A 20,780-nucleotide genomic window follows, 5' to 3' on the forward strand; every position below is an offset into this window, starting at 1 on the left:
AGCTTTTATTAAAAGGACATATCTTTGAAATATAGATTTTGTTTCAAAGTCAGCATAAATTCTTTTTATTTCTAGTTTCACAAACTTATTTTCGTTGTTCAGGCTTTCGCAGCTCAGGAAGACTTGGAAAAGACCAAAGAAGAGTTAAAAACCGTGATGTCTGCGCCTCCTCCCCCTCCCCCTCCACCAGTTGTTCCTCCCACAGAGAATGAGCATGATGAGCATGATGAGAACAGTGCTGAGGCCAGTGCCGAGTTATCCAGTGAGGGCGTGATGAATCACAGAAGCGAGGAGGAGCGGGTGACGGAAACACAGAAAAACGAACGTGTGAAGAAGCAGCTCCAGGTACTGATGCAGCCGTGTGTGCACTTAATACTCTCCATCAAAATTAGCTTCTTCAGGTGTCCAGCTCTTAATACAATGGGGGATGTCCGAGTGTGAGAGTGTGTGTGTGTGTGTGTGTGTGTGTGTGTGTGTGTGTGTGTGTGCGCACGCGCGTGTGTGTGTGCGCACGCGCGTGTGCGTGTGCGCGCGTGTGCGTGTGTGCGTGCGCGCGCGCGTTTCTCTGATTGATTGATGACAAAAACACTGTTTGCCCAATAGAGGCAGGAAGATAGGTGGGACTAAGGAGGCAAGGAGAATTCTGGGAAAGGTAGGCAGAGAGGCACCAAACGAGATGCCTGACAAAAGGAGTAGCAGGTCCAGGCATTCTCTAGCAAGCTAAGACCTTGTGGAAATACATAGATTTATAGAAATGGGTTATTAATTAAGACAGAGATAGCCAATAAGAAGCCCTAGTCATTGGCCAACATTTTTATAACTAATATAGCATCCATGTGCTTATTTGGGGCTGAAGGGCGGTGGGAAAAGAAACTCCAGCAACAATATAAGTATACATTATTAGGTCAGAATAGGAAATTTCAGCGTTATTCAACAGTTTAGAATTTTATTTTTTTTTTTCACTTGGTGAAATCTTAATAAAGAAATGATAATTACAGTAGCTATATTAATATTTCTAGAGAAAATGTTCCTTTTTTTAATCTTATATTAACTTTTCATTAAAGTGACGGCCTTGAACTTGATTAAGAAAGTTAAAGCAACTTAGAATGTATAAAATATGGTTGATGATTAAAGAAAAGAAAGGCCTTGGACATTCCTCCCCATCTCAGTTACTAAAAAAGAAACTTGTGGGGCTAGAGAGATGGCCAAGTGTTTAAGAGAACAACCTGGCTGCTCTTTTAGAGGACCTGGGTTCAATTCCCAGCACCCACACAGCACCTCACAACTGTGTGTAACTCCAGTTTCAGGAGATCCTACACCTCCACACAGATGCTTGCATACCACCCAGAAAACCATGACACAGTGGAAAGATTAGTAATCTTAAAGAGTCAGATTTGGTGTGCATGTATTTTTGCATCTTTAAACTATTTTCATACTTTTAAAAACTTTATGTAATAGTAATACTTTTTTAATGCAGGCACTAAGTTCGGAATTAGCCCAAGCCAGAGATGAAACCAAGAAAACCCAGAATGATGTCCTTCATGCTGAGAATGTCAAAGCAGGCCGTGATAAGTACAAGACTCTCCGACAGATTCGACAAGGCAATACAAAGCAGCGCATCGATGAGTTTGAAGCAATGTGAGAGCTGTTCTTGTGATACATGTCCTTCATAAGCTGAACCACCACCAGAGAAAAGCAGGCCTTTGCAGATGCGATGGAATGCATCCCACCTTGCCAAAGCACTCATACCAGTTGACTGTGCTCACAACCAGAATTCTGAAGGGTGCTCTTAAGCATTAAGGCAGTGTAATGTCATGTATGGTCATTTTTCTTTTGGCCAGGGGATGGGTAATGCTATTCTGTCACTTCTTTGTACATTTTCATTGTTTTGTTTCTGTTTCATTTTTTTTTTCAGTTGAATATTAGCACTAATGACCATGTCTGATAAATGTGTGTGTGTGCTTTGAGCACTGTGTACATCTTAGGGTAATGGTGGACATCTCAATGCATGTCAGTTAATGAACTCAGTTTTCTTTTCCCTTTCCATGTTTAGCCTTCATACATTTCCATGTTCACTCTCATGTTTTTTAAAGTGTGGCCTTCTCATGCCCTGTCATGACAAAGCCATAATTCTGGTGTCATACAGATCACTTACTGGAGGTGTTTAAAATTGGGGAAAACAGATATGGGATAGATGAGACAGTGATCATTGTGTAGGGGACTACTATATCAGGAGACAATTGCAACATTGAACAGCACAGTATGCAGAAGTGCTGAATTATTACAAAACTCCCTTAATTGCATTATTGGGTGTTTGCTTTTCATTTACTTGAGTAGAGTCATCATTGCCAGCTCAAGTGATTGGTGTATCATGTCCTATGATTGATCCTTTAGTGGCTTTCCTTGCCTGCCACTTCAGAGATGGAGCTAGCAGGCAGCAGTTGTAGGAGAATTTATTGATGAAGCTCTGCCTGTGAGTAAGTGGTCTCTGAAAGATTCAGGGTTTGTTTTTAGGTTGATTAGAAACACAATGTCTAATAGAAGATACTGTCGATGACAACTGATTTTAATTGTTTAAAAACAAAAACAGCCCTGGACCTTTCTGCAAGGGCAGCAGATGAAATTATCAGTTCTAAGAAAGTAACACTACCTCATTCTACACCTGTGGTGACTGTTCACACACACTGTGTGTGTACGCTACATGTCTGTTATCCATAGACAGTCTCAATCATGCCCTTCATTGAATATACTTTGGAAATTCCAGTGCTAATGTTTTAACTGCCTTTCTGTTGAATTATGGGGCTCTGATGTGTTCAGATTGTATGTTTTCACTGGTATGCTATTTCCTGAGGGGTGTTCTGTGTCTAAGGAAGTGAGTGCCCCTTTGGGAGAGAGGCCCTGCCTTTGCAGCATGTGAAGGATTCTCTTCCTTTATTCTTGATGAATAGATACACCATTTTAGCGTATTTGGTTTCCAAATCACTGCTTATTTTGTTTGCAGTCTCTTAAAACAAATCTCATTTCAATTACATCTTATTGAAGAATCTTTCCAGCTAGAAAGATACTCTTATGTTCTTTGATCATGAAGCACCTCAGTTTGAAGATACAGAAAAAAGCCTTGTTTTCTCTGTGTGGTTCAGCTACGTCCCATTTGGTATTATGCACTCAAACTTACATTTATCTATTACAATTGCCATTTTATTAAGCAGTTTTCATGCACAGTAGATTCAACTTGTGTCTGAAAATATCTCGTGCTGTTTTTTGATTTTTTTTTTTTTTTGTTGACTTTAAAAGGAATAATTTGGGTAGACATTATGAAAAGGAAAGGCCTTTCTTAATATATTTTTTGAACTCTGTAGGACAAAAGACAACTGGTTAACCTTGAAGTGACTCTTGTACAGTGGTTGTGCACATGCTTCAAAATCATTTGTGAGGGGACATTTCTGCTTTCCATACAGGAGAGGGCGAGATGGTAGGCCTTACTGCTCTACTTTGAAACATGACCATTCACTTTCCCAAAGCACTAGAGCAGTAGTTCTTATTGCTAAAAGAATTAACTTCTCATGGATTTTCACTGGTTTCCCCATTTGCATTGTGTACATTATCATTGCTACACCGTGGTTACAGTGTTGAGAGGCTACCAGTTATATTTGCTGTTAATAGTCTATTTGTAGATTAGGATTAAAATGGGTTTAATCCATTTTTAAAGCTGTATGGATTTTTCTAAACAGGAACAGCCATTTGCAATATGGGTTTTCATAGAGAATAAACCAGTTATTTTTCATTAGCAATTGAGAGCACATGTTCATATAGCAATGTAAAAACACACTAATGAGATGAGTATTTGGTAATTTCCCATTAGCATAATTTCATGATGTACAAGTAAATTACAATTCTCTAATTTTGGATAATTCATTGGTTAACAATAAAGTGACAAACGCTCATGCCTTTGAGGTCCACTGTTGTTATTTAATATGGTTTTCTCATATATTTCTTGGAATTATAATTTGAGCCATGAACTATATGATATCTTAGGAAAAAAGTTTGAATCCTCATGGGCTGTTTATCCCCCTTTTCTCCTGTGGTGGCATAGTGACTCATAGACTCTTAACATCTGAAAGATTGGGGTTTCCAGACCTTGCTTTACTTACAGTGTCCATTTTTCTCTTTCCTGAGGAAGATAAGGCTTTGCTCTTGATGATTCCTCATGCTATTAAAGATCTGATATTCTTTGCATTCTGTTTTAGGTATCTTTAATCTTAACTAAACTGTATCCCAGCAGCTCATAAATGTAGAATTGTCTTTTAGATAGTCACTCACTAATACTTAACATTCTTAAATAAAAGTAACAGCTCTCCTCTGAACATTTTAAAGCCAAGAATTGTTAATTTTTCTGTCTTTAAGAGAGTAGTCAGTGATTTCTCTGATCTTGAAAAGCAAAAACATTTTAATGTTTTACTTTTTTTTTTTTGTAGAGTTTTTTTTTTTTTTTGAACTGCAATTATTACTTTTAAACTTAACACACTATTGGAGTTTTTCTTTATTATGTTATAGAAAGTGGCTTGACATTACTGTTGTGGTTTGGAATAATTCCCATTTTGGTTTTTTCCCAATTTTCATCAAGATTTAAGAAACAAAAGGATAAATATTAAATCCACAAGTATATGTATCCAATGAAAACTCATCTTGTTTTAAAAAAAAGTTAAAATGAATTAAAATATAAGTGGTTATTAAATTTACATTAATTTACTAACTGATCAGTGAGGGAAATGTGGTCTGTCATGTAGAGTGATGCTCTCCTCACACAATTTGGAAGTTGAGCAGATTCTGTGTATGTTTAGGTTACATCATAAAATTGTCCAAAAGCCAGGTTTGGTGGTCCATACCTGTGATCTCAGATTTCAAGAGATGGAGGCAGGAGAATCAAGAATTCAAAGTCATCCTTGGGTGCACAGTGAGTTCAAAGCCAGCCTAGGCTAAATGCCACCCTCTCTGCTTCTCATGCCAAATAAATAAACCCTTGGTCACACTCTTTCCTGCTTCTACACGATAGATCACCCAAAGCATGGGCATGCTTGTTTTTTCAACCTTGGCTTTCCAGTTCAATACTTTGAACTCCTGTTTTTCCTTAGAAGACCTATCTCTTAGTAATGAGTCCATCTTTCAGGAATAAGGCCATTTCCTTATGGAAAAGGCCATGACTCTTGTCCTGTCTCCTCTTTAACCCCTTCAGCTCTTGCAAATCAAGTGCTCTGACTCGTTTGTACACACTGCCTTAAGCATGACATTTTCCTTCTTACACACATCACCCAAGGGTTGAGTGCTTCCTTCATGCTTAAATACATGCCACCCGAAGCACTGACATGTTAACTTTATGTCATATAGAAGTAAAGCCCCTTTAGGTCACCTTTGTGTCTGTCTGCAGAGCTCCTGAGCACTTGGTGGCTTCCACACTCTAGTAACCTTCATAAAATCAAAGCTGTTATTAATTGCCTACTGTATTTTAGAGCTTAGAGCATGATAAGAGTGACCATGGCCCTTCATATATGAGACTTCAAATATTAATTTAGTCTAGTTCTTACATCAATTTGCATTTCTCAAGTTACAGTATTAGGTTACTTTGAAATGTCAATATCAGACTGTTGGCATTGCATTACTTGTATGTCTAGATTCTTGCATGCTTACAGCTGACCTGATTACTTTCCCCGTCCTAATTGTTTTTATTTAATCAATTTAAAATTTGGGGTTTTATGCTTGTCAACATGTGGTACTGCTTAGTTTTGTGTCTTATGTCTAACCTCATGCTGTTGGAAATTGGGGACATTCAAGTGACTTGGAAGCTTTTCTGATTAGATGTGGATTGGGACATTCTCACACTGTCACAATAACCTTTTCATTTTCTCAGTTTGTGTATTATCTTAAACCTAGAAACAAACATGTATTTTTTAGAATCCTAAAACAGCATCTCCCTCCTCCCATTCCTTTTATTTATACTAAAAACCTATGAAACATTAAGTGTAGCACTTGAATATTTTATGCCATCTCTCCATTTCTATGGTTATTTACATTCTAAATGCATTGGCTAAAAGATGAAGTTGTACAGTGATGAGAATGAAGATATGGGGAAGATCAGTAGCAGGAAAATGAGCGGCCAAGAGGATGAGTACTGGGTGTGGTTCCCAGGGAAGCTTGTTTTGTGATACATTACAGTGTCCATGTCATGGACTGAGCTTTAAATGTTGCTTAATAAAGATACCCTAAGAGATGAAGCTCCTGATTTTAATTAAGTCTGTAACTATATTAAGATTCACTTTATACTCACATAGTATGTGAATTAGGTGGGGATTTGATGGAGTTAGTTTTTTTTTTTTTTTTGAGTATTTATGCATTTGTTTTGTGATAAACTTTGTGTAGGTGAGCTTGTTATAATAATCATTTCAAAGGAACAACATGGGAGTGACCACATTGTCATTGTTGTGCATCCATCTCCAGTATCTGTCTCCAGAGCATCTATTTACACTGAAGTTGTACCCATTAAAAGATAGCTCTCTTCCTGGTCCATGGTGGCTATCATTGCTACTTTCTGTCTCTGAACCTATGGGGTTTCTAGTCACCTCATCAGAGTCAACCGTAGAGTATCTGATCATTTCTGTCTGTCATACATTTCGCTTAATGTAAAATTTATATTTTAACACTTTCTATTTCTTGAATAAATGCTCCACTGTTTCTATCACATTTTATCCAGGTGGCATTTGGGTTGTTTCTACATTTTTACCATAGTACCGTTCTACCATTTTCACATTTTTACTAATGGTGCTGTGAACTTTGGTATGAAGATAGGTCAGACTCCCTAAGTGGATTTGCTGGATCAGATGGTAATCCTTTGGTTAGTTTTTTGTTTGTTTTATTTATTTTTTTTTTTTTAACTGGCTTTGTCTTCAATGACAGCCTTACTATTGTGTTCCCACTGGAATGCACATGCCTTCCAGGTTTCTCCTTCGCTAACAGTTGTTGTTTTCTGGATAGCTCCTTTTACTTGTCTGGACAAAGTAGTAGTAACTCACTGTGGTTCTGATTTACATGTCCTTGAATTTTATAAACAAGAAAATATGTTAAGCATCTATCTCTTAGTGTGTTTATGGCCATTTGTGTATCTTCTTTGAGGCATATTCACTTGAATTTGTTCATTTTGATTTATTTTTTGAATTAAGTTTTTAAAAGAGTTCTTTATATTCAATGCTGAAGTTATTCCTTATCTCAGGATTTAGTTTTTGGTTTTTCTGAGTCAGGGTCTCTCTACATAGCCCTGGCTGTCCTGGTATGCACTTATGTAGATCAGGCTGGCCTTAAACTCCCAAAGGTCTGCCTGCTTCTACCTCCCAAGTGCTAGGATTAATAGTATAAACCATTACATTCAGTGAGAAAATTTTAATCCAGTAACAAATATGAGTAGCAAATATGTTTTTCTCATCCTGTGAATTTGTTTCTCACCTTTATTAATGTCCTTTGATGCATAAAAGATTTGATGAAGTTTTGGTGTATATTTTGTTGCCATTACCTAGGGCTTTTCTTAAAAAAAAAAAAAAAAATGCTTTTATTAATTTTAAGATCTTGATGTGTTTCCCAGGCTGATTTCCAACCTCTGCATTGACTAACCTGCCTTAATCTCCTAGAGAATTTGTACTAAAACATGTGCTGCCACTGTGCCTGGTAGTTGTTTTTTTTTTTTTTTTTTTTTTTTTTTGGTGTGTGTGTGTGTGTGTGTGTGTTTTGTTTGTTTGGGAGGGTTTTTTTTTTTTTTTTTTTTTTTTTTTTTGGTGTGTGTGTGTGTGTGTGTGTTTTGTTTGTTTGGGAAGTTTTTTTTTTTTGTCTTGTTTTTAAGGAACAAAGTTTTGTAATATTAAGACAGGCTCTCCCTCCTTCCAGCTTGTTGTCAGTCCTGCTTCAGTGCTGTAATCCCAAGGGTTGGGTTACAGGCTGCTGTGCCTGATTTAAGGAAAGTAGGCTTTGCTGGAGACACTGTTAAAAAGAAAGACAAGATGGAAGAGTGGTTAGTCTCTAGACAGGAAAAATGTAAGTCACCATGCACTGACGATGGGATGCATTGCTTAAGAATGTTGCCAGAAGTATGTACAAGCTGGGATACATTAGTTTGATTCAAGGGCAACTTGTGGCTTTGGTATTTCATGTTGCAATGTTCCTAGAGTTGTGTTCTGTAGCTAGCGTGCAGCAAGGCTGTGGCCCTGTGGAGAGGAGGCATACTGGGAGAAGTCTGTTCTCAGCCTTGCTGAATGTAGCAATACTCTTTTTTTTCTTCTGCTTATTTTCTAAATGACCTGTTTGGGGACTCTTAGGGCTCTTTTCTGTGACTTTTTTGTGGGAAGATTTCTGGTGAACTAGAAGATTCTGGGTTCTAACTCCAAGTCTCACACTGTGGTGTATTGTAATTCTGATTACCAAGTTCATAGTTTTGAATCATTGCCTGTGTCAGAGCATTATTTTCTAAACTCTGATATGGATAACTTTGACTTCAGATGTATTTTTAAGACTACTGGCTAACGTTGGCTAATATCCATGTATTTTTCAGTTCTTGCTTGTAGTTGAAAAGCTGTTACCTCATTGTGGTGCATACAGCAGTAATTCTGTGCTCTCAGATGACCTTAATGATGTCATGACTGGAAGATGTCCATCAAGCAGATTTCTAGGGACTAAAAAGCCAGCTTCTTCAGGTCATTGTGAAGGGTCCTAATCATCAAGACATGACCCAGTGGTGATTATCTCAGAGCACAGGGCTACAGTTATTTACTGGCTCCAGCATCTTTGGGCAGTCCATTCTGGAAACTTCTATAAGCACAAGAGATAAACTTATGTGCTACACAGAAAGACTTGGAATGCTGCAACTGCCCATTCATATGGAAGCATGCAAAGCAGAGATACAGAAGGCAGCATGTGATACAGGAAAGTCATGATATTAGTTAGCTTAGTAGGCTGGTTAGTACGTTAGATGTGCAGTTTGGGCCCTGATGGAATCTGGGTTGGGGGTGAGGGTCCAAGAAGAGAAAGTGGGCTTAGGCCAGAGCCTTGGAGAACACCAACAGCACTGCCAAGCTGGGGACATTAGGGAAGGGAAGAGCACAAACGCTGCACAGGGGACTAACTCCCCTGAAGCTCCAGTGCCATAAGAAAGGGGATGCTGTCATGACCCTTGTGATTACACTAGCATGGGAGACAGTCACTGGAAAAAGCATTAGATTTGATGATATGCACAGAGACAGTCACTGGAAAAAGAGCATAAGATTAGATGATGTGCACAGTGTCTTTCGGAAGATGTTTCCCACAAACCTCCATGTCAGCGGTTCTCAACCTATGGGTTGCAACCCTTTGGGGGTTGAACGATCCTTTTACAGGAGTCTCATATGACATAATCTGTGTATCAGATATTTATATTATAATTTATAACAGTAGTAAAATTATAGTTATGAAGTAGCAACAATATAAATTTATAGGGGTCACTACAACACGAGAAACTGTATTATAGGGTCGCAGCATTAGGAGGTTGAGAACCACTGCTCCGTGTGATTAAGACTCAAAGAACAGAGGAGTACTCTTCCTAAGTTGAACTTCACCTGGCACTCTTGCCCAAACCCATAGGCTTCTCTCTAGTAAAGTGGCAATTACCCTTTGGGGGCAAATATGGCCCGTGAGGCACTTAAATGATTCAGTTGCTTCACATAATCTGGTTTGGTAACACTTCAAGGCCCTGATGATTCATAGATGAGTTAAAACAGTGTAGTCAGAGGAGGAGCAGAAAAGTCAAGATGAGTGCCAAACACATAGATGAGTTCAATCTCTTGCTGCTGTCAGATAGACTACAGATGCTTCCTCCCTCTGCTGAGGCCAACTGTTTGCACAGAGGCATTATAGTATGTGACATGTGACACTCCTCAGTAGTCTCCATTGCTGGAGCAGGGATTGAATTTGGGGACAGAAGTCCCTCACCCAGAAGTAGGTAAAGGCAAGTGCTGAGTAGTGGGGGGCTATCTTGGGTCATGATTACTAAAGCTAGAACTGTGGCCTGTTTGCAGAAGGCCTCGAGATAGATCTGGAGATCTAAATGTCTTTGGTAGGGAGAGAATGGCAATGTGTTCATTCAAATATTTTAGTGCCGAGAACCTTTCAGACACTATACACTAGCCATTCAGGGCATTATGTGACATAAGCCCTTGTCCCAATGGCTTACTTTCTGTAGGAAACACAGAAGACATCAGTAAGCAAAATTAAAATGCCTATTTCGGTTTTAGGTTAATTGTGTAAAATAGCCACTATTCAGTGCCATCCTTGACCTATAAAAGCAGTAGTATTTCCATTTGACCTATGAAAGCACAGGGCTGAGTTAGGAAGAGCTAGGGGGTGATAATCAGGGTTCAGAAGGTCATGTGTATCCCCATAGAGAGGTGGTGTATAAATTGTCACTTGAAGGAAGAGAAACCCTGCTCCCTTTCCTCCCCTTGAATCAGGAGGGCTGGTACACCAGGCCTAGCCAGAACTCTTGTCTGTTCAGGGTTCTTATGTGCTCTCTCTGGGGCACACATGGTTCCTCAGACACAGGAGCCCTGCATGGCTGTACCTTTTGATCTCCCAAGATGAGTCAAAGGCTTCCAGAAACAGCATTTCAGAGTCTAGGTTCAGAGGGAAAGAGGTCGTCCAGAAGTGAGGTCATACATAACTTGAGACAGGTTAATCATCTCAGGTAATCTAACTGCATGTCTGGAGGAGAAGAATGCTAAATATCCTCAGAAATGGGTGTGATTATTTCAACAAAATAATTAGTAGATGGAAGGTAAAACAATTTTGTGTGAAAGCTGCCCCTTACTTCACAAGTTTTTGAAAAAGTTTATCGAGCCCAGCAAGATATACCTGCCTGCCCAAAGGAACCCATTGGAATGCAGTTTCCAGGCATTGCCGAAGGTGTTCCAGGAAGAGGGAACAGCAAACGGAAGACCTTTAGGGAAGAAAGGACTGGACTGACTTCAGGAAAAGAAGGGAAGGGTTATGACCGATGACTGAAGTCAGAGGACAGTGTTATATGAAGTTGGAAAGGTGCCAGACCAATCTTTCCTAGTTCATGGGGTTTAGGCCACATGTCCACTGAATAGTTTTTGCTTTGGAGACTACATTATTCCCAGAGCTAGGCCTGAATTGTTTCAGTAGATGTTTGAGGGATAGAAGACGAAGGTGCACTTGGTCAGAGATACAAATGGTGTTGGTCCAGTACTGGGATGCACCTCCCTGGAGGAAGGGTCACCTCTGCCTAATCCACAGCAGTATGTCGGGAAGGCTGCAGGTTGCCTTGCAGCTTGTGAGCAATTCTACTTAGTGCAGTAGTTTGTCCAAAGACAACCATCATGGCAGTCTGTATTTGGACTTAGATTTGCATTGAAGTGGGAACTACCTATGTCCACATCTGTATCTATATACCTGCCATGAGTATTCTATATATGTTAAAGTGACAAGACATACTTGAATGCTCTTGTAGATCTACCTTGTCTGCATATCCCCAAGAAAGCCAAGCTGTAACAGTAAATCCTCAGTTTAAAGGTAGCAGGGAGGCGGTGATTACAAATTAAATCTGTCAGTGAAAGACTAGGTTTCCATTCGGCTGCTTCATCTTCAAGATGAGGCGACTGTGGCTTCAATCCAAACTAAAATAGATGATTGGTCCTTGCAGGGATAAGAATGCATTTTTTATTGCCTGTTAAAGCTCCCCAAATCAGAAGAAGCATATGCCCCCAAGAGGTGGCTTTACTCTAGGGGAAGGAACTATAGACATCAATGGCTGTTGAGAGTTGAGAGCTGGAGAATCAGTCTGCTCCATTGGTTATCCCCATAAATGGTCAGGCCTAAACACATATGCATGTAGGTAACACTAATGAACTCAGCAGATTGTGTGTGTGTATGTATACATATATATATACACATATATACATATATATATATGTACATATGTAACAATAAAAGAAGAGGGCATGAGGAAATGGGCAGGACACAGGAGAAGCTGGCAGGAGCAAGGGGGATGGAAATGACATAAATACGATACTTTGTATGAAGTTCTTTTTCAAGTTAAAAAATCTGTAGAAAAATAAAATTGGGGACATGATGAGCAACAGGCTTGTGCTGAGTTGAGTCAATGTTTCTCAAAGGTGTTGAGTCAAGTGCTTCAGGACTCAGCAGGAATTGGGGTGTAGGCACTAAATTCAGGCTGGAGAAAATCAAGAGGTTGGAGCCAGAGGGAAGAGATCAGGAGAGAAAGGAAGCCCAGTGGGCAATGAGGATTGAGGTCAGCGATGGCTTGAAGCAGGCTGTAGTTCCCTGTAGCTATGGAGTGAAGGTCTGTGAGTAAGGGGAAAACACTTAATTTGCGCTCAGAATCCAGTGTGATTGTTTCAGTAAAACTCAGTAGTTTGGACCTTATTAGGATATTGGAAAAGAAAAAAATAGCACAGTAATATGTTATAGATGCCCTGTGTCTACAGATGAACACAGAGCTAATTTGACTTTATGTTTCTTTTAAACAATACATTTTTACTTGTGGAATTGAAATGAAAACTACATTGTTAAGAGAAAAATCACCGGAGATGAGTTTAGATTTGCAGATGTAAGTTATCAAGGCTTGGCAAATGATCTTTTGTTTGAGACAAGGGTTCACTATGTAGCCTAGGGTAGTTGGTCTTGAACTCGTGGTGTTCTTACCCTGCGTTCCTGAGTGCTGGAATTACAGGTGTGAGCCACCATACCTGGCTTGACAAAGCATTTATGTAAGGATCAGATTTTTTTGCCTTCATGAACCAACTAGTGGCATGTATGACTCTATAGCTAGCATGGATGGTACATAAAGGAGCAAGCCTGAGTTCCAACATGGCTTCTTTATGTTTACATAAAGATGTCATGTACTTTTCATTGCTAGGGAGGCTTTAGATTTGGAAGCAATGGGGTGGGGGGCGGGGAGAGGAAAGCTTAAATCACTGTTAGAACCAAAACTAGTGGAAAGACAGATTAGGTAGATTAACTTGGTCCACAAGGCGGTTTGCTGGGTTTAAGAATTCATAGCCAGGAAGAGTGCACAAAGCTCTTAGCCCAACACTGGGAGGTGGATGTTGGAGGCTAGTCTGTTTACATAATAAATTCCTGGCTATCCAAGGCTGCCCTGTGAGACCCTGCATCTGAAGACAGACCCACAGTGGTCAGTGGCATGGGGCTCTCAACTGTCAGGGATTTTGATGTGGCCACAGTGGAGGTTGGCTTTGTGGCAGTAAAGGGCAGGTCCTGCCCTTTGAAAACCCTTTAGCATCAACTTAAACCAACTTGCCTTCAGAGTAACCCAAAGGACACTGACCTCTCCTGACTGGTCTCATTTGTCTACCTCGTCTTACTGCCAGATCCTGTTTACAGCGTGACCCCTTCTGTGACTGAGGCTTCCCACGGAGGTTTTTATTTAGCTTATTGAATTTTTTATTTCCATCACCAATGCAGTTGGTTTCCTTCAGCAGTTCTCTTCATGTCTCCTATTTTCATATCTTGGATTGACATCTTTTTTTATCTCTCTTTTCCCCCTCTTGGTGTATAGTCTTGAGTAACTGAGTGTAGAGTCATGCTTTTGAATTGTTTGTATGGTAGCTCTGCCAGGTCACTACTGTGAAGTGTCATTATTAAGAAATTAGGGACTGGTTGGGGAGGAAGGCTATCTTTGATGTCCATATTTTTGTTCTTATACTGAACATCTGGAGTAATTTGTTGGCTGTTTCCCCCCTCATTTCTCTCAGCAGAGGTGGTTTACAATGTCCAGGAGAGGACTAAGATATAGTCCCACCCCCCCCCCTCCTGCGCTTGGAGCTGGTGCAGGAAATCCTAGAGTGATTTAGGCAGCCTCTAAGGAGGGGAAGTAGGGTCCCCTACTCCCTCTGTGCATGCTGAGCTCCAGGGACAAACATCCTGGGAGCTGCAGGAGGCCATGACTGGCACCTGGTCCATGGTTCCCAGGTAGTGTAGATGGGCCTATGCAAGGGGTGCCATGCCCCCTCCTTGCTGGGGGAGGCTGTCTGGGCGGGGCTTCTTGTGCAGGAAGCCTTTTCATGCTCTTTCTTATGGTTGCCGTTGCTGCGCCTTTCACAACGCACTGTGTTACTCCAGTAATCAACATGTCTTTCACTGGTCAGCACCACCCTGTCTTAGTTTAACAGGTCTTCATCCATGATGTATCCGTTACTTCTACAGTTTCTCCACTTTATTCTGATGAGAAGTTCCTACACTCTGTGTAAATCTCAGAATTAGTCTAAGCTTTATGATGAAAAAGTTTGTGATGGGAAATGGTGTTATTAATGTTTACAATATTAGAGACTCTTAATAACAATAGCATTGTTTCAGTTTATTGGCATCTCCCCATCATGTGGCCAGGGAAAGTTGTTTAAATTGTTCCAATAAGATCATATATCTTTTTTTTTTTTTTTTTTTTTTTTTTGGTCAGGTTTATTAATAGTCTTATCTCACGATCTTTTCAGGGTTATGACTGAAAGTGTTTGGGGCTAGTCTGGAGAAATGAAATTGGTTTTTGTCTGCTGGCCTTAAAAACATTGCCAAGTCCCTGTTGTTCCTGATTATATGCAAATTCTTTGGGGCATTCTAAATTTTTCAGCATTTGTGATTTCCATTCTTTCACTTAGTGGTTGGAGCTGAATGTTGGTATCTTATTTCTCTTAAGACCAATGTTTCTAACATGACCGTTACCAGATTAATGGAAATTCCTTATGGGCTTACTCATATTTTGCTAAAAGGTTCATTTACAAAATACAAAAGAGGGTTTCAAACTTATTACATGTAATTCGTGTATATATTGAGATAACTGTATTCAAGAAGTTTTGGTTAGTTTTCCAAACTAGATGAACAATCATTAAAGCAATTTATGTGTTTGAAATAACTCGATATAATGTATGTCCTAGCTATGGCCGGTGCTCCACAAGTCCTGAGCCACCTGCATTGTGACTGTCCTGCCCATCTGGTCAGTATGTACCATCCTCTCCCCTTCAGAGGATGCTCTCTTCGAAATAGTGTAATCTAACAGCGCCACCTGCTGTCAATCTTGGGAATTTCTGCTCTCTTGCTCTGGGCTTCCTGTATTGGCTCTTGTCTTCTGGTGCCTTTTTCTCTTCACTCACCTTTCCTCTTTGTCTAAACGTTAGCATACACATTAAGCCATTCTTTTCCTTCCTTTGCTTTCCCTCGCTTTTGTCTCTTCTGCAGTCTAAGCCTTCTTCAACAGAGTCTAATGATGGAAACCATAGAACTGTCAGTCAAAGAAAACAGTGCAACTAACCATATGTTTGAAAGGGTATTCAGTGCCACACAGTGTTAATTTAACAATGCTAACCATTAATATCCTCCAGATGCTGGGAATCCCTTTAAAATGTCCTCGCTTGTCAATTTTTAATCATTTTCTGATAAATTCTGCACAGTTTAACAAGTTCAAGGATTAGTGAAAAATTATTAAACTGTTAGTAACTCATTATTTCTATTCTTTTTATTAACATATTTGACAAATTCGGAGTTTCTCCTATATTTTATTGTAAGGGTTCAATTTTTCTTTATGGGTTCTTTGACCTGGCTGCCGAACCATCGTCCACTGCAATTATAGGGAGACAGCCCTCCACAGTTACACAACTCACTTAGGAGACAGACTTCTGTTTCTACTTTCTAATCTTATTAGTGCAGAAAATAGCATGAGCGTCAGTTTGGGCTAACTGATGAGCAGGTATGGCTAGTATAGTCACTTCTTTGAGGGGTTAACCTTCACCTTGCTTTTGGTCTGTATCTAAGAATGGCAGTTGAGTCTAATAAGGAAGACAATGTGTCCCAAACTGATCTCTATAGCTAAAGAGAGTACACCTGTGAAGGTATCATGCCGCTCCTCTTCATTTACTCCAGCCTACTAGGGGTAAATTACAAATTCTTGCACATTCAGAAACAGTAACTCTCTATTTCAAAGTAGATACCACAAAATATTCTAGGTCCACTAAGCTGGTTGTTACCTGAAGGACACAGGAGAGACTGTAAAATAATACAGAAAATCCAGGTTGGGGATGTAGCTCGGTTGTTAAAGAGTGCTTGACTAGCTTGCAGAAAGCCTTGGCTTCTGTTCCCAGCATCACATGAAACCAGACAGTGGTGTTCACCTATAACCTCAGCACTTAAGAGCTGGAGACAGGAAGATCAGGAGTTCAAGGTCATCCTTAATTACCCAGTATGCCGAGGTCACCCACTGATGAAGTTCTGACATATATGACTTTAAAGCTATGATGGTTGTGAAACTAATTTAGTCTGGGGAGAGTTCCTCAGTTCTTAGAGAACCCTCTGGCATCTGCTTCAAAGGGATCTGGAGATACTCTTCTCTCCATGTTGCACTAGTGGAGTTTCAAAGGTGTATTTTAAGGAAGGGTTAGAAAGGAGACCAGGTTAGCAGTTGAGTTCCCCGCTTGGCCCCCTGATAGTGCAAGCTAAGAAAGACTTTCCTAGCTTCTAAACTGCCTGGCATGCTACCCCCTCCCCTGCCTCCTCCCGTGCCCATCTGCATTCATGTTTTCTAACCTCTGGATGTCTCTTTCAAAAGGTGGGGACCCAAACTGTACGCACTGTTCCAGATGCGCTCTTGCCAAAGCAGCATAAAGCATATGTAACTGGACGGCGCCCTCCCTCCCTCTGCATGAGGTGAGTACAGCTGGCAGCAGCTGCTGGGGGGAGCCCACGCTCGAAGGAGACCTGCTCAGATCCTCGGGGACCTCCTATTTCTGTTCACCTGCTCGCCAGGGCCTTCTGCTGTCCAGATAAAAGAGCTGAGCCAGAGTGCACCGCAGCACCCCATCCTGCCCCGTCCTGACCTTCTTAAGGGTCTACATCTTCCAGGGTCCTTCACCAGTCAAGGGTGCCGCCCCCCACTGTAATCACTGTGCTGTCAACCCAAGTTTATGTGAATGAGATTTTATCTGTGACCTCGGTCAACTGATTATAAGTGCTACTACTTTAGGTAGGACATTCTCTTGCGTTTGTGAGAGGCTCTGGATGAGGGAGAGAGCTCAGGCTATTAGAGTGTGGCCTCACATGAGGCACTTTCAATCTGCTGGGGTATTAAGGTCACACCACTCTGAGTACAATGAAGTGTTGTACATGTGTGTTGAGTCAGAAGGTCAAAGCCTTATTAATAAAGTATTGTGCACCTCCCTTGGTCTGGCTATATTTAAAGATTATTTTATCACGATGACAGATTGTTAGAAAATTACTGAGTGTCTTTGGCAAAGACTCTTGTGACCCCAATTCTAGATGAAACCATAGCACTGTGGTTTATCTTAGCAACTATGATGGCTCCAGGGGAAGGTTCCCCCAAACTTTCTGGGAGAGGTTCCCAAGATTTTACCTGCTTAGTCACAGTGATGCCGTACGCTTGCAGATGTGGCACAGGATCCATCCCAGTGATGTGTCATTTAGACTTCCTTACATGGGATGGAACAGATGCCATGTGCTCATACATGCCATGAGGTCATCTAAAAATGACTTCCTTCGCCTTGAATTTTAGGTCCTCTGAAGTGAGGTGACCTCTTGACACCACTGAAACTGTCACAGTTTGAAAGTGAATTAGGCTGCTGTGAGCCCATCTATGTCTGCTCGAACTCATTTTGAAAGGGGCGTGGCCAACCGTAAATTCGTAGAATTCAGCTGTTCTTATTCCTGGTCTTTGACCAAAAATCTCCACTGGCCAGATGGTGGTGGCACACACCTTTAATCCCAGGGAGGCAGAGGCAGGTGGATCTCTGAGTTCAAGGCCAGCTGATTTACAAAGCAAGTTCCAGGACAGCCAGGGCTGTTACACAGAGAAACCCTGTATTGGGGGGAGGGGGGGATTCTCTGCAGGAAACACAGCCTAAACATTCACAGATTGCTGCAAACAGTATCCCCCATGGCCTGGAAACCCTGACTTCCAGAGCAGAAATTCATTATCCTATTTTGTTTGATTAAAATAGGTTGCATGTCCCACTCCTCGCTGGCCCCCTTGTTAATGCCTGTGCCCTTCAGGGGAACTGACTCCAAGTTCTTCTCAGTGTCAGAAGCAGATAAAGTGTCCCTGTGACTCAGGAGAGCAGCCGAGCTCCAGTGACAGACTCTGAATTATCCAGAGATGAATTCATGAAGGGAACAGGGAGCTGGCAGTCGCTGCATCATTCAACCTGAAATGTCATATAGCTGTCATCCTTAGAAGGGAGAAGGGCTGTGGCCTCCACAGTCTGTTGTCACTGGAAAAGAACTTGGTTGTCTTTTAGGCCTTAGTTCTTCAATCTCTCCAGACTGTCACCCTGCCTCCCTATGGGATTCTGCTGGCAATTGGAGGTAGCATCCAAAGCCACAGAGGGGAACTGGCTGGCTGGTTTGCTGTAGTGGAACCCCTGCCGTCTCAGAGCCAAATTAAAGCAAAATGGCTAATTAGCTGCCACAGTGTGGATCACTGGCTTCCTGTTCTCAAAATTCAGGCCCTGGGTTCTCTGCAAGGTTCTGGGCTAATTTTTGCTGAAAGGGCCAGGGTCAGATTTGACCACAGGCTTGTCTACGTGGGGTCCCTGAAGTATGAAGTGGCCTGAGGTACGTGCCACATGGAGCTAAAGTCAGTAAGGTGAGCTCACTCCTCAGGCTGTCCTCCCCACCCCCACTTCCTCATACCAGAGATGTCTGTGACTGTGACGTGAAGGGCAGAGAGTAACTTTACATCCATAACACCATTCTGGGGCCAGAATGTTCCCAAACCCGCTGTTCTGATCTCTTTTGAGGCCCCAAACAATTGCAGCTGCTATGGGGTCAGAGAGCAGCCTGAGCCTCCTGGCATTTCCTCCACAGCATTCCAGCCCCTTCACAGCCCCGGAACATTCCCACAGTGCTGGACACCAATTTCAGGGCCATGCCCTTTGCAACCCTTCCTGGTAATGTTTATGTTGAAATTTCTTCTCTCTCCTGACTTTCCCATCATCTGTCTGTACAGGTCCCTGGCAGCTGACCGTGATGAGCTTTAGACTAAGGATGTACTGGGACAGCCCTAGGTCTTGAACACATACACCCCAAACTCTAGTATCTCCAGGACAAATGGATGGCCCAGGGTGCCTGACGCTACTCCCCCAAACCCCCCCCCCCACACACACACACACTCACACCATTTGCTCTTGGTTTTCCTCTGCTGTTATTCTCTTTCCTATACTTTCCCACTGTCTTTCCTAGGAACAGCCCTCAGGAGATGGACCAGGACTTGGGATGTCTGCAGACCCGGCAGTCCTTAGCCAGCCAGCGTCTGCTGAGCTTGGCTTTTAGATGCCCTTTTCACAAACAGATGCTGGAAGGCACCAGCTTCTGGAAATCCCCCAGCACACCCCACCCCTGCTTTTTTTTTTTTTTTTTTTTTTCTGCATGACTAGCTCATAAGATGGAATCTAAAGGAAGAATTATTAAGACTTTTCCACGTTTAAAAAATGTATGTGACTTATCTTTGGCTTTTATTTAAGAGCAAACTTGGTGGCAGGCATCTCCCTTTGTGTATACTCCGGTGGAATCTGCAGAAATCGATATGACATACCCCCTCCTGTCTGGGCTGTTTGTATAATTGTATATAAATGTAGCAATAAATATATTCTAACATCATCTGGGGCCTGGATTCCCACTTCGTTTTGCACCTCGGTAGCAGGCAGTGGCAGTCACATTCTCACTGACAGGCCCTACTGACCACTGGGACCTACCTGGTCCACTGAGTTTCTCATCTCTGGTTTCATCAAGTGAGTGTTACTAAGAAGCAACCCAGCATTTGGAGAATGGATGGGGAGGGTTGGTAGCAGAGCCGGGACATGACACCGCATTAGTAATTCATGAAATGGCACTGGTCCTGGCTGGGGGAGGTTTGAATGTGCAAAGACTGAAGCACTGGGTGACAGTTTGCCATGTGACTCAGCCCTCTGACATTAGGGTGATTGTTCGGATAGCTGAGTCACATGGCAAACTGTCACCTTACGAATATGTTGTGTAGCCATGATGTGGTGAATGTGACAGGTACTTGCCAGGCACAGAGGCAGACTGTAAGGATTTTCATAAAACCACACAAAATATGCCATGATAGAATGTTTTCATTGGTTCAGTGGTTTTCAGAGGGACCAAGGCAATAAAGAGGGTATCTGTCAAACAAAACACTGTTTATCTACTGCCAAGAAATGTTTATTAACACTGCCCTCTCATGTACTCAAGGTCTTTTGTTATGAAATGATAATCATATGCTTTGTTGTGCATCTTACCAAATTGTTGGTGTTTCTCAATAGGCTTCTCCTTGGTCATAAACAGAAATTGGCACACGACCATTCAGTCAAAAGGATACGATGGGCCCCAGATTGAAACACACTATGGCACAGGAGGGTTTGGGAACCCTTGAAAGGCTACTAATTTTTGTGTTTTAAAAGGCAGTAAGCTGGAAGCAGCTGGGAATTATCAGACTGTGAGTTCTGAACCTTGGTGGTGCTGCAGGATTGTATGTCACAGCTGTCCTTAATCTCACCTCTTTGTAGACTCCAGTCTTTTGCTCAAAGGAGAGCCTGCTCTCCACAGCCGATGCTACCTTTCTGAACAACCTTCCTTGCTGGGACTAGTGACTTGCATAGGCAGAAGCCACCAGAAAAGAGAAGGTTGTGGTGGGGTGAGGGGTAATCCCATGGACAGAC

The 20,780-nt window shown here is 41.6% G+C and overlaps 1 protein-coding gene across 1 annotated transcript in view; it reads left to right on the top strand.

Moving 5' to 3' along the window:
- The window catches only part of Rdx (radixin), a 61,421-nt gene extending 41,968 nt beyond the window's left edge, over positions 1–19,453 (top strand). Inside the window, exons 13-16 of the mRNA XM_051197464.1 lie at positions 103–345; positions 1,478–1,638; positions 16,658–16,755; positions 19,303–19,453. Of these exons, the coding sequence (XP_051053421.1) occupies positions 103–345; positions 1,478–1,638; positions 16,658–16,724 (471 nt within the window). The 3' untranslated portion in view covers positions 16,725–16,755; positions 19,303–19,453. The remainder of the gene's footprint in view (positions 1–102; positions 346–1,477; positions 1,639–16,657; positions 16,756–19,302) is intronic.
- Positions 19,454–20,780: the final 1,327 nt, after the last annotated feature.

Source organism: Phodopus roborovskii, unplaced genomic scaffold (genome assembly GCF_943737965.1).
Source record: "Phodopus roborovskii unplaced genomic scaffold, PHOROB, whole genome shotgun sequence".
NCBI classification, from domain to species: Eukaryota; Metazoa; Chordata; class Mammalia; order Rodentia; family Cricetidae; genus Phodopus; species Phodopus roborovskii.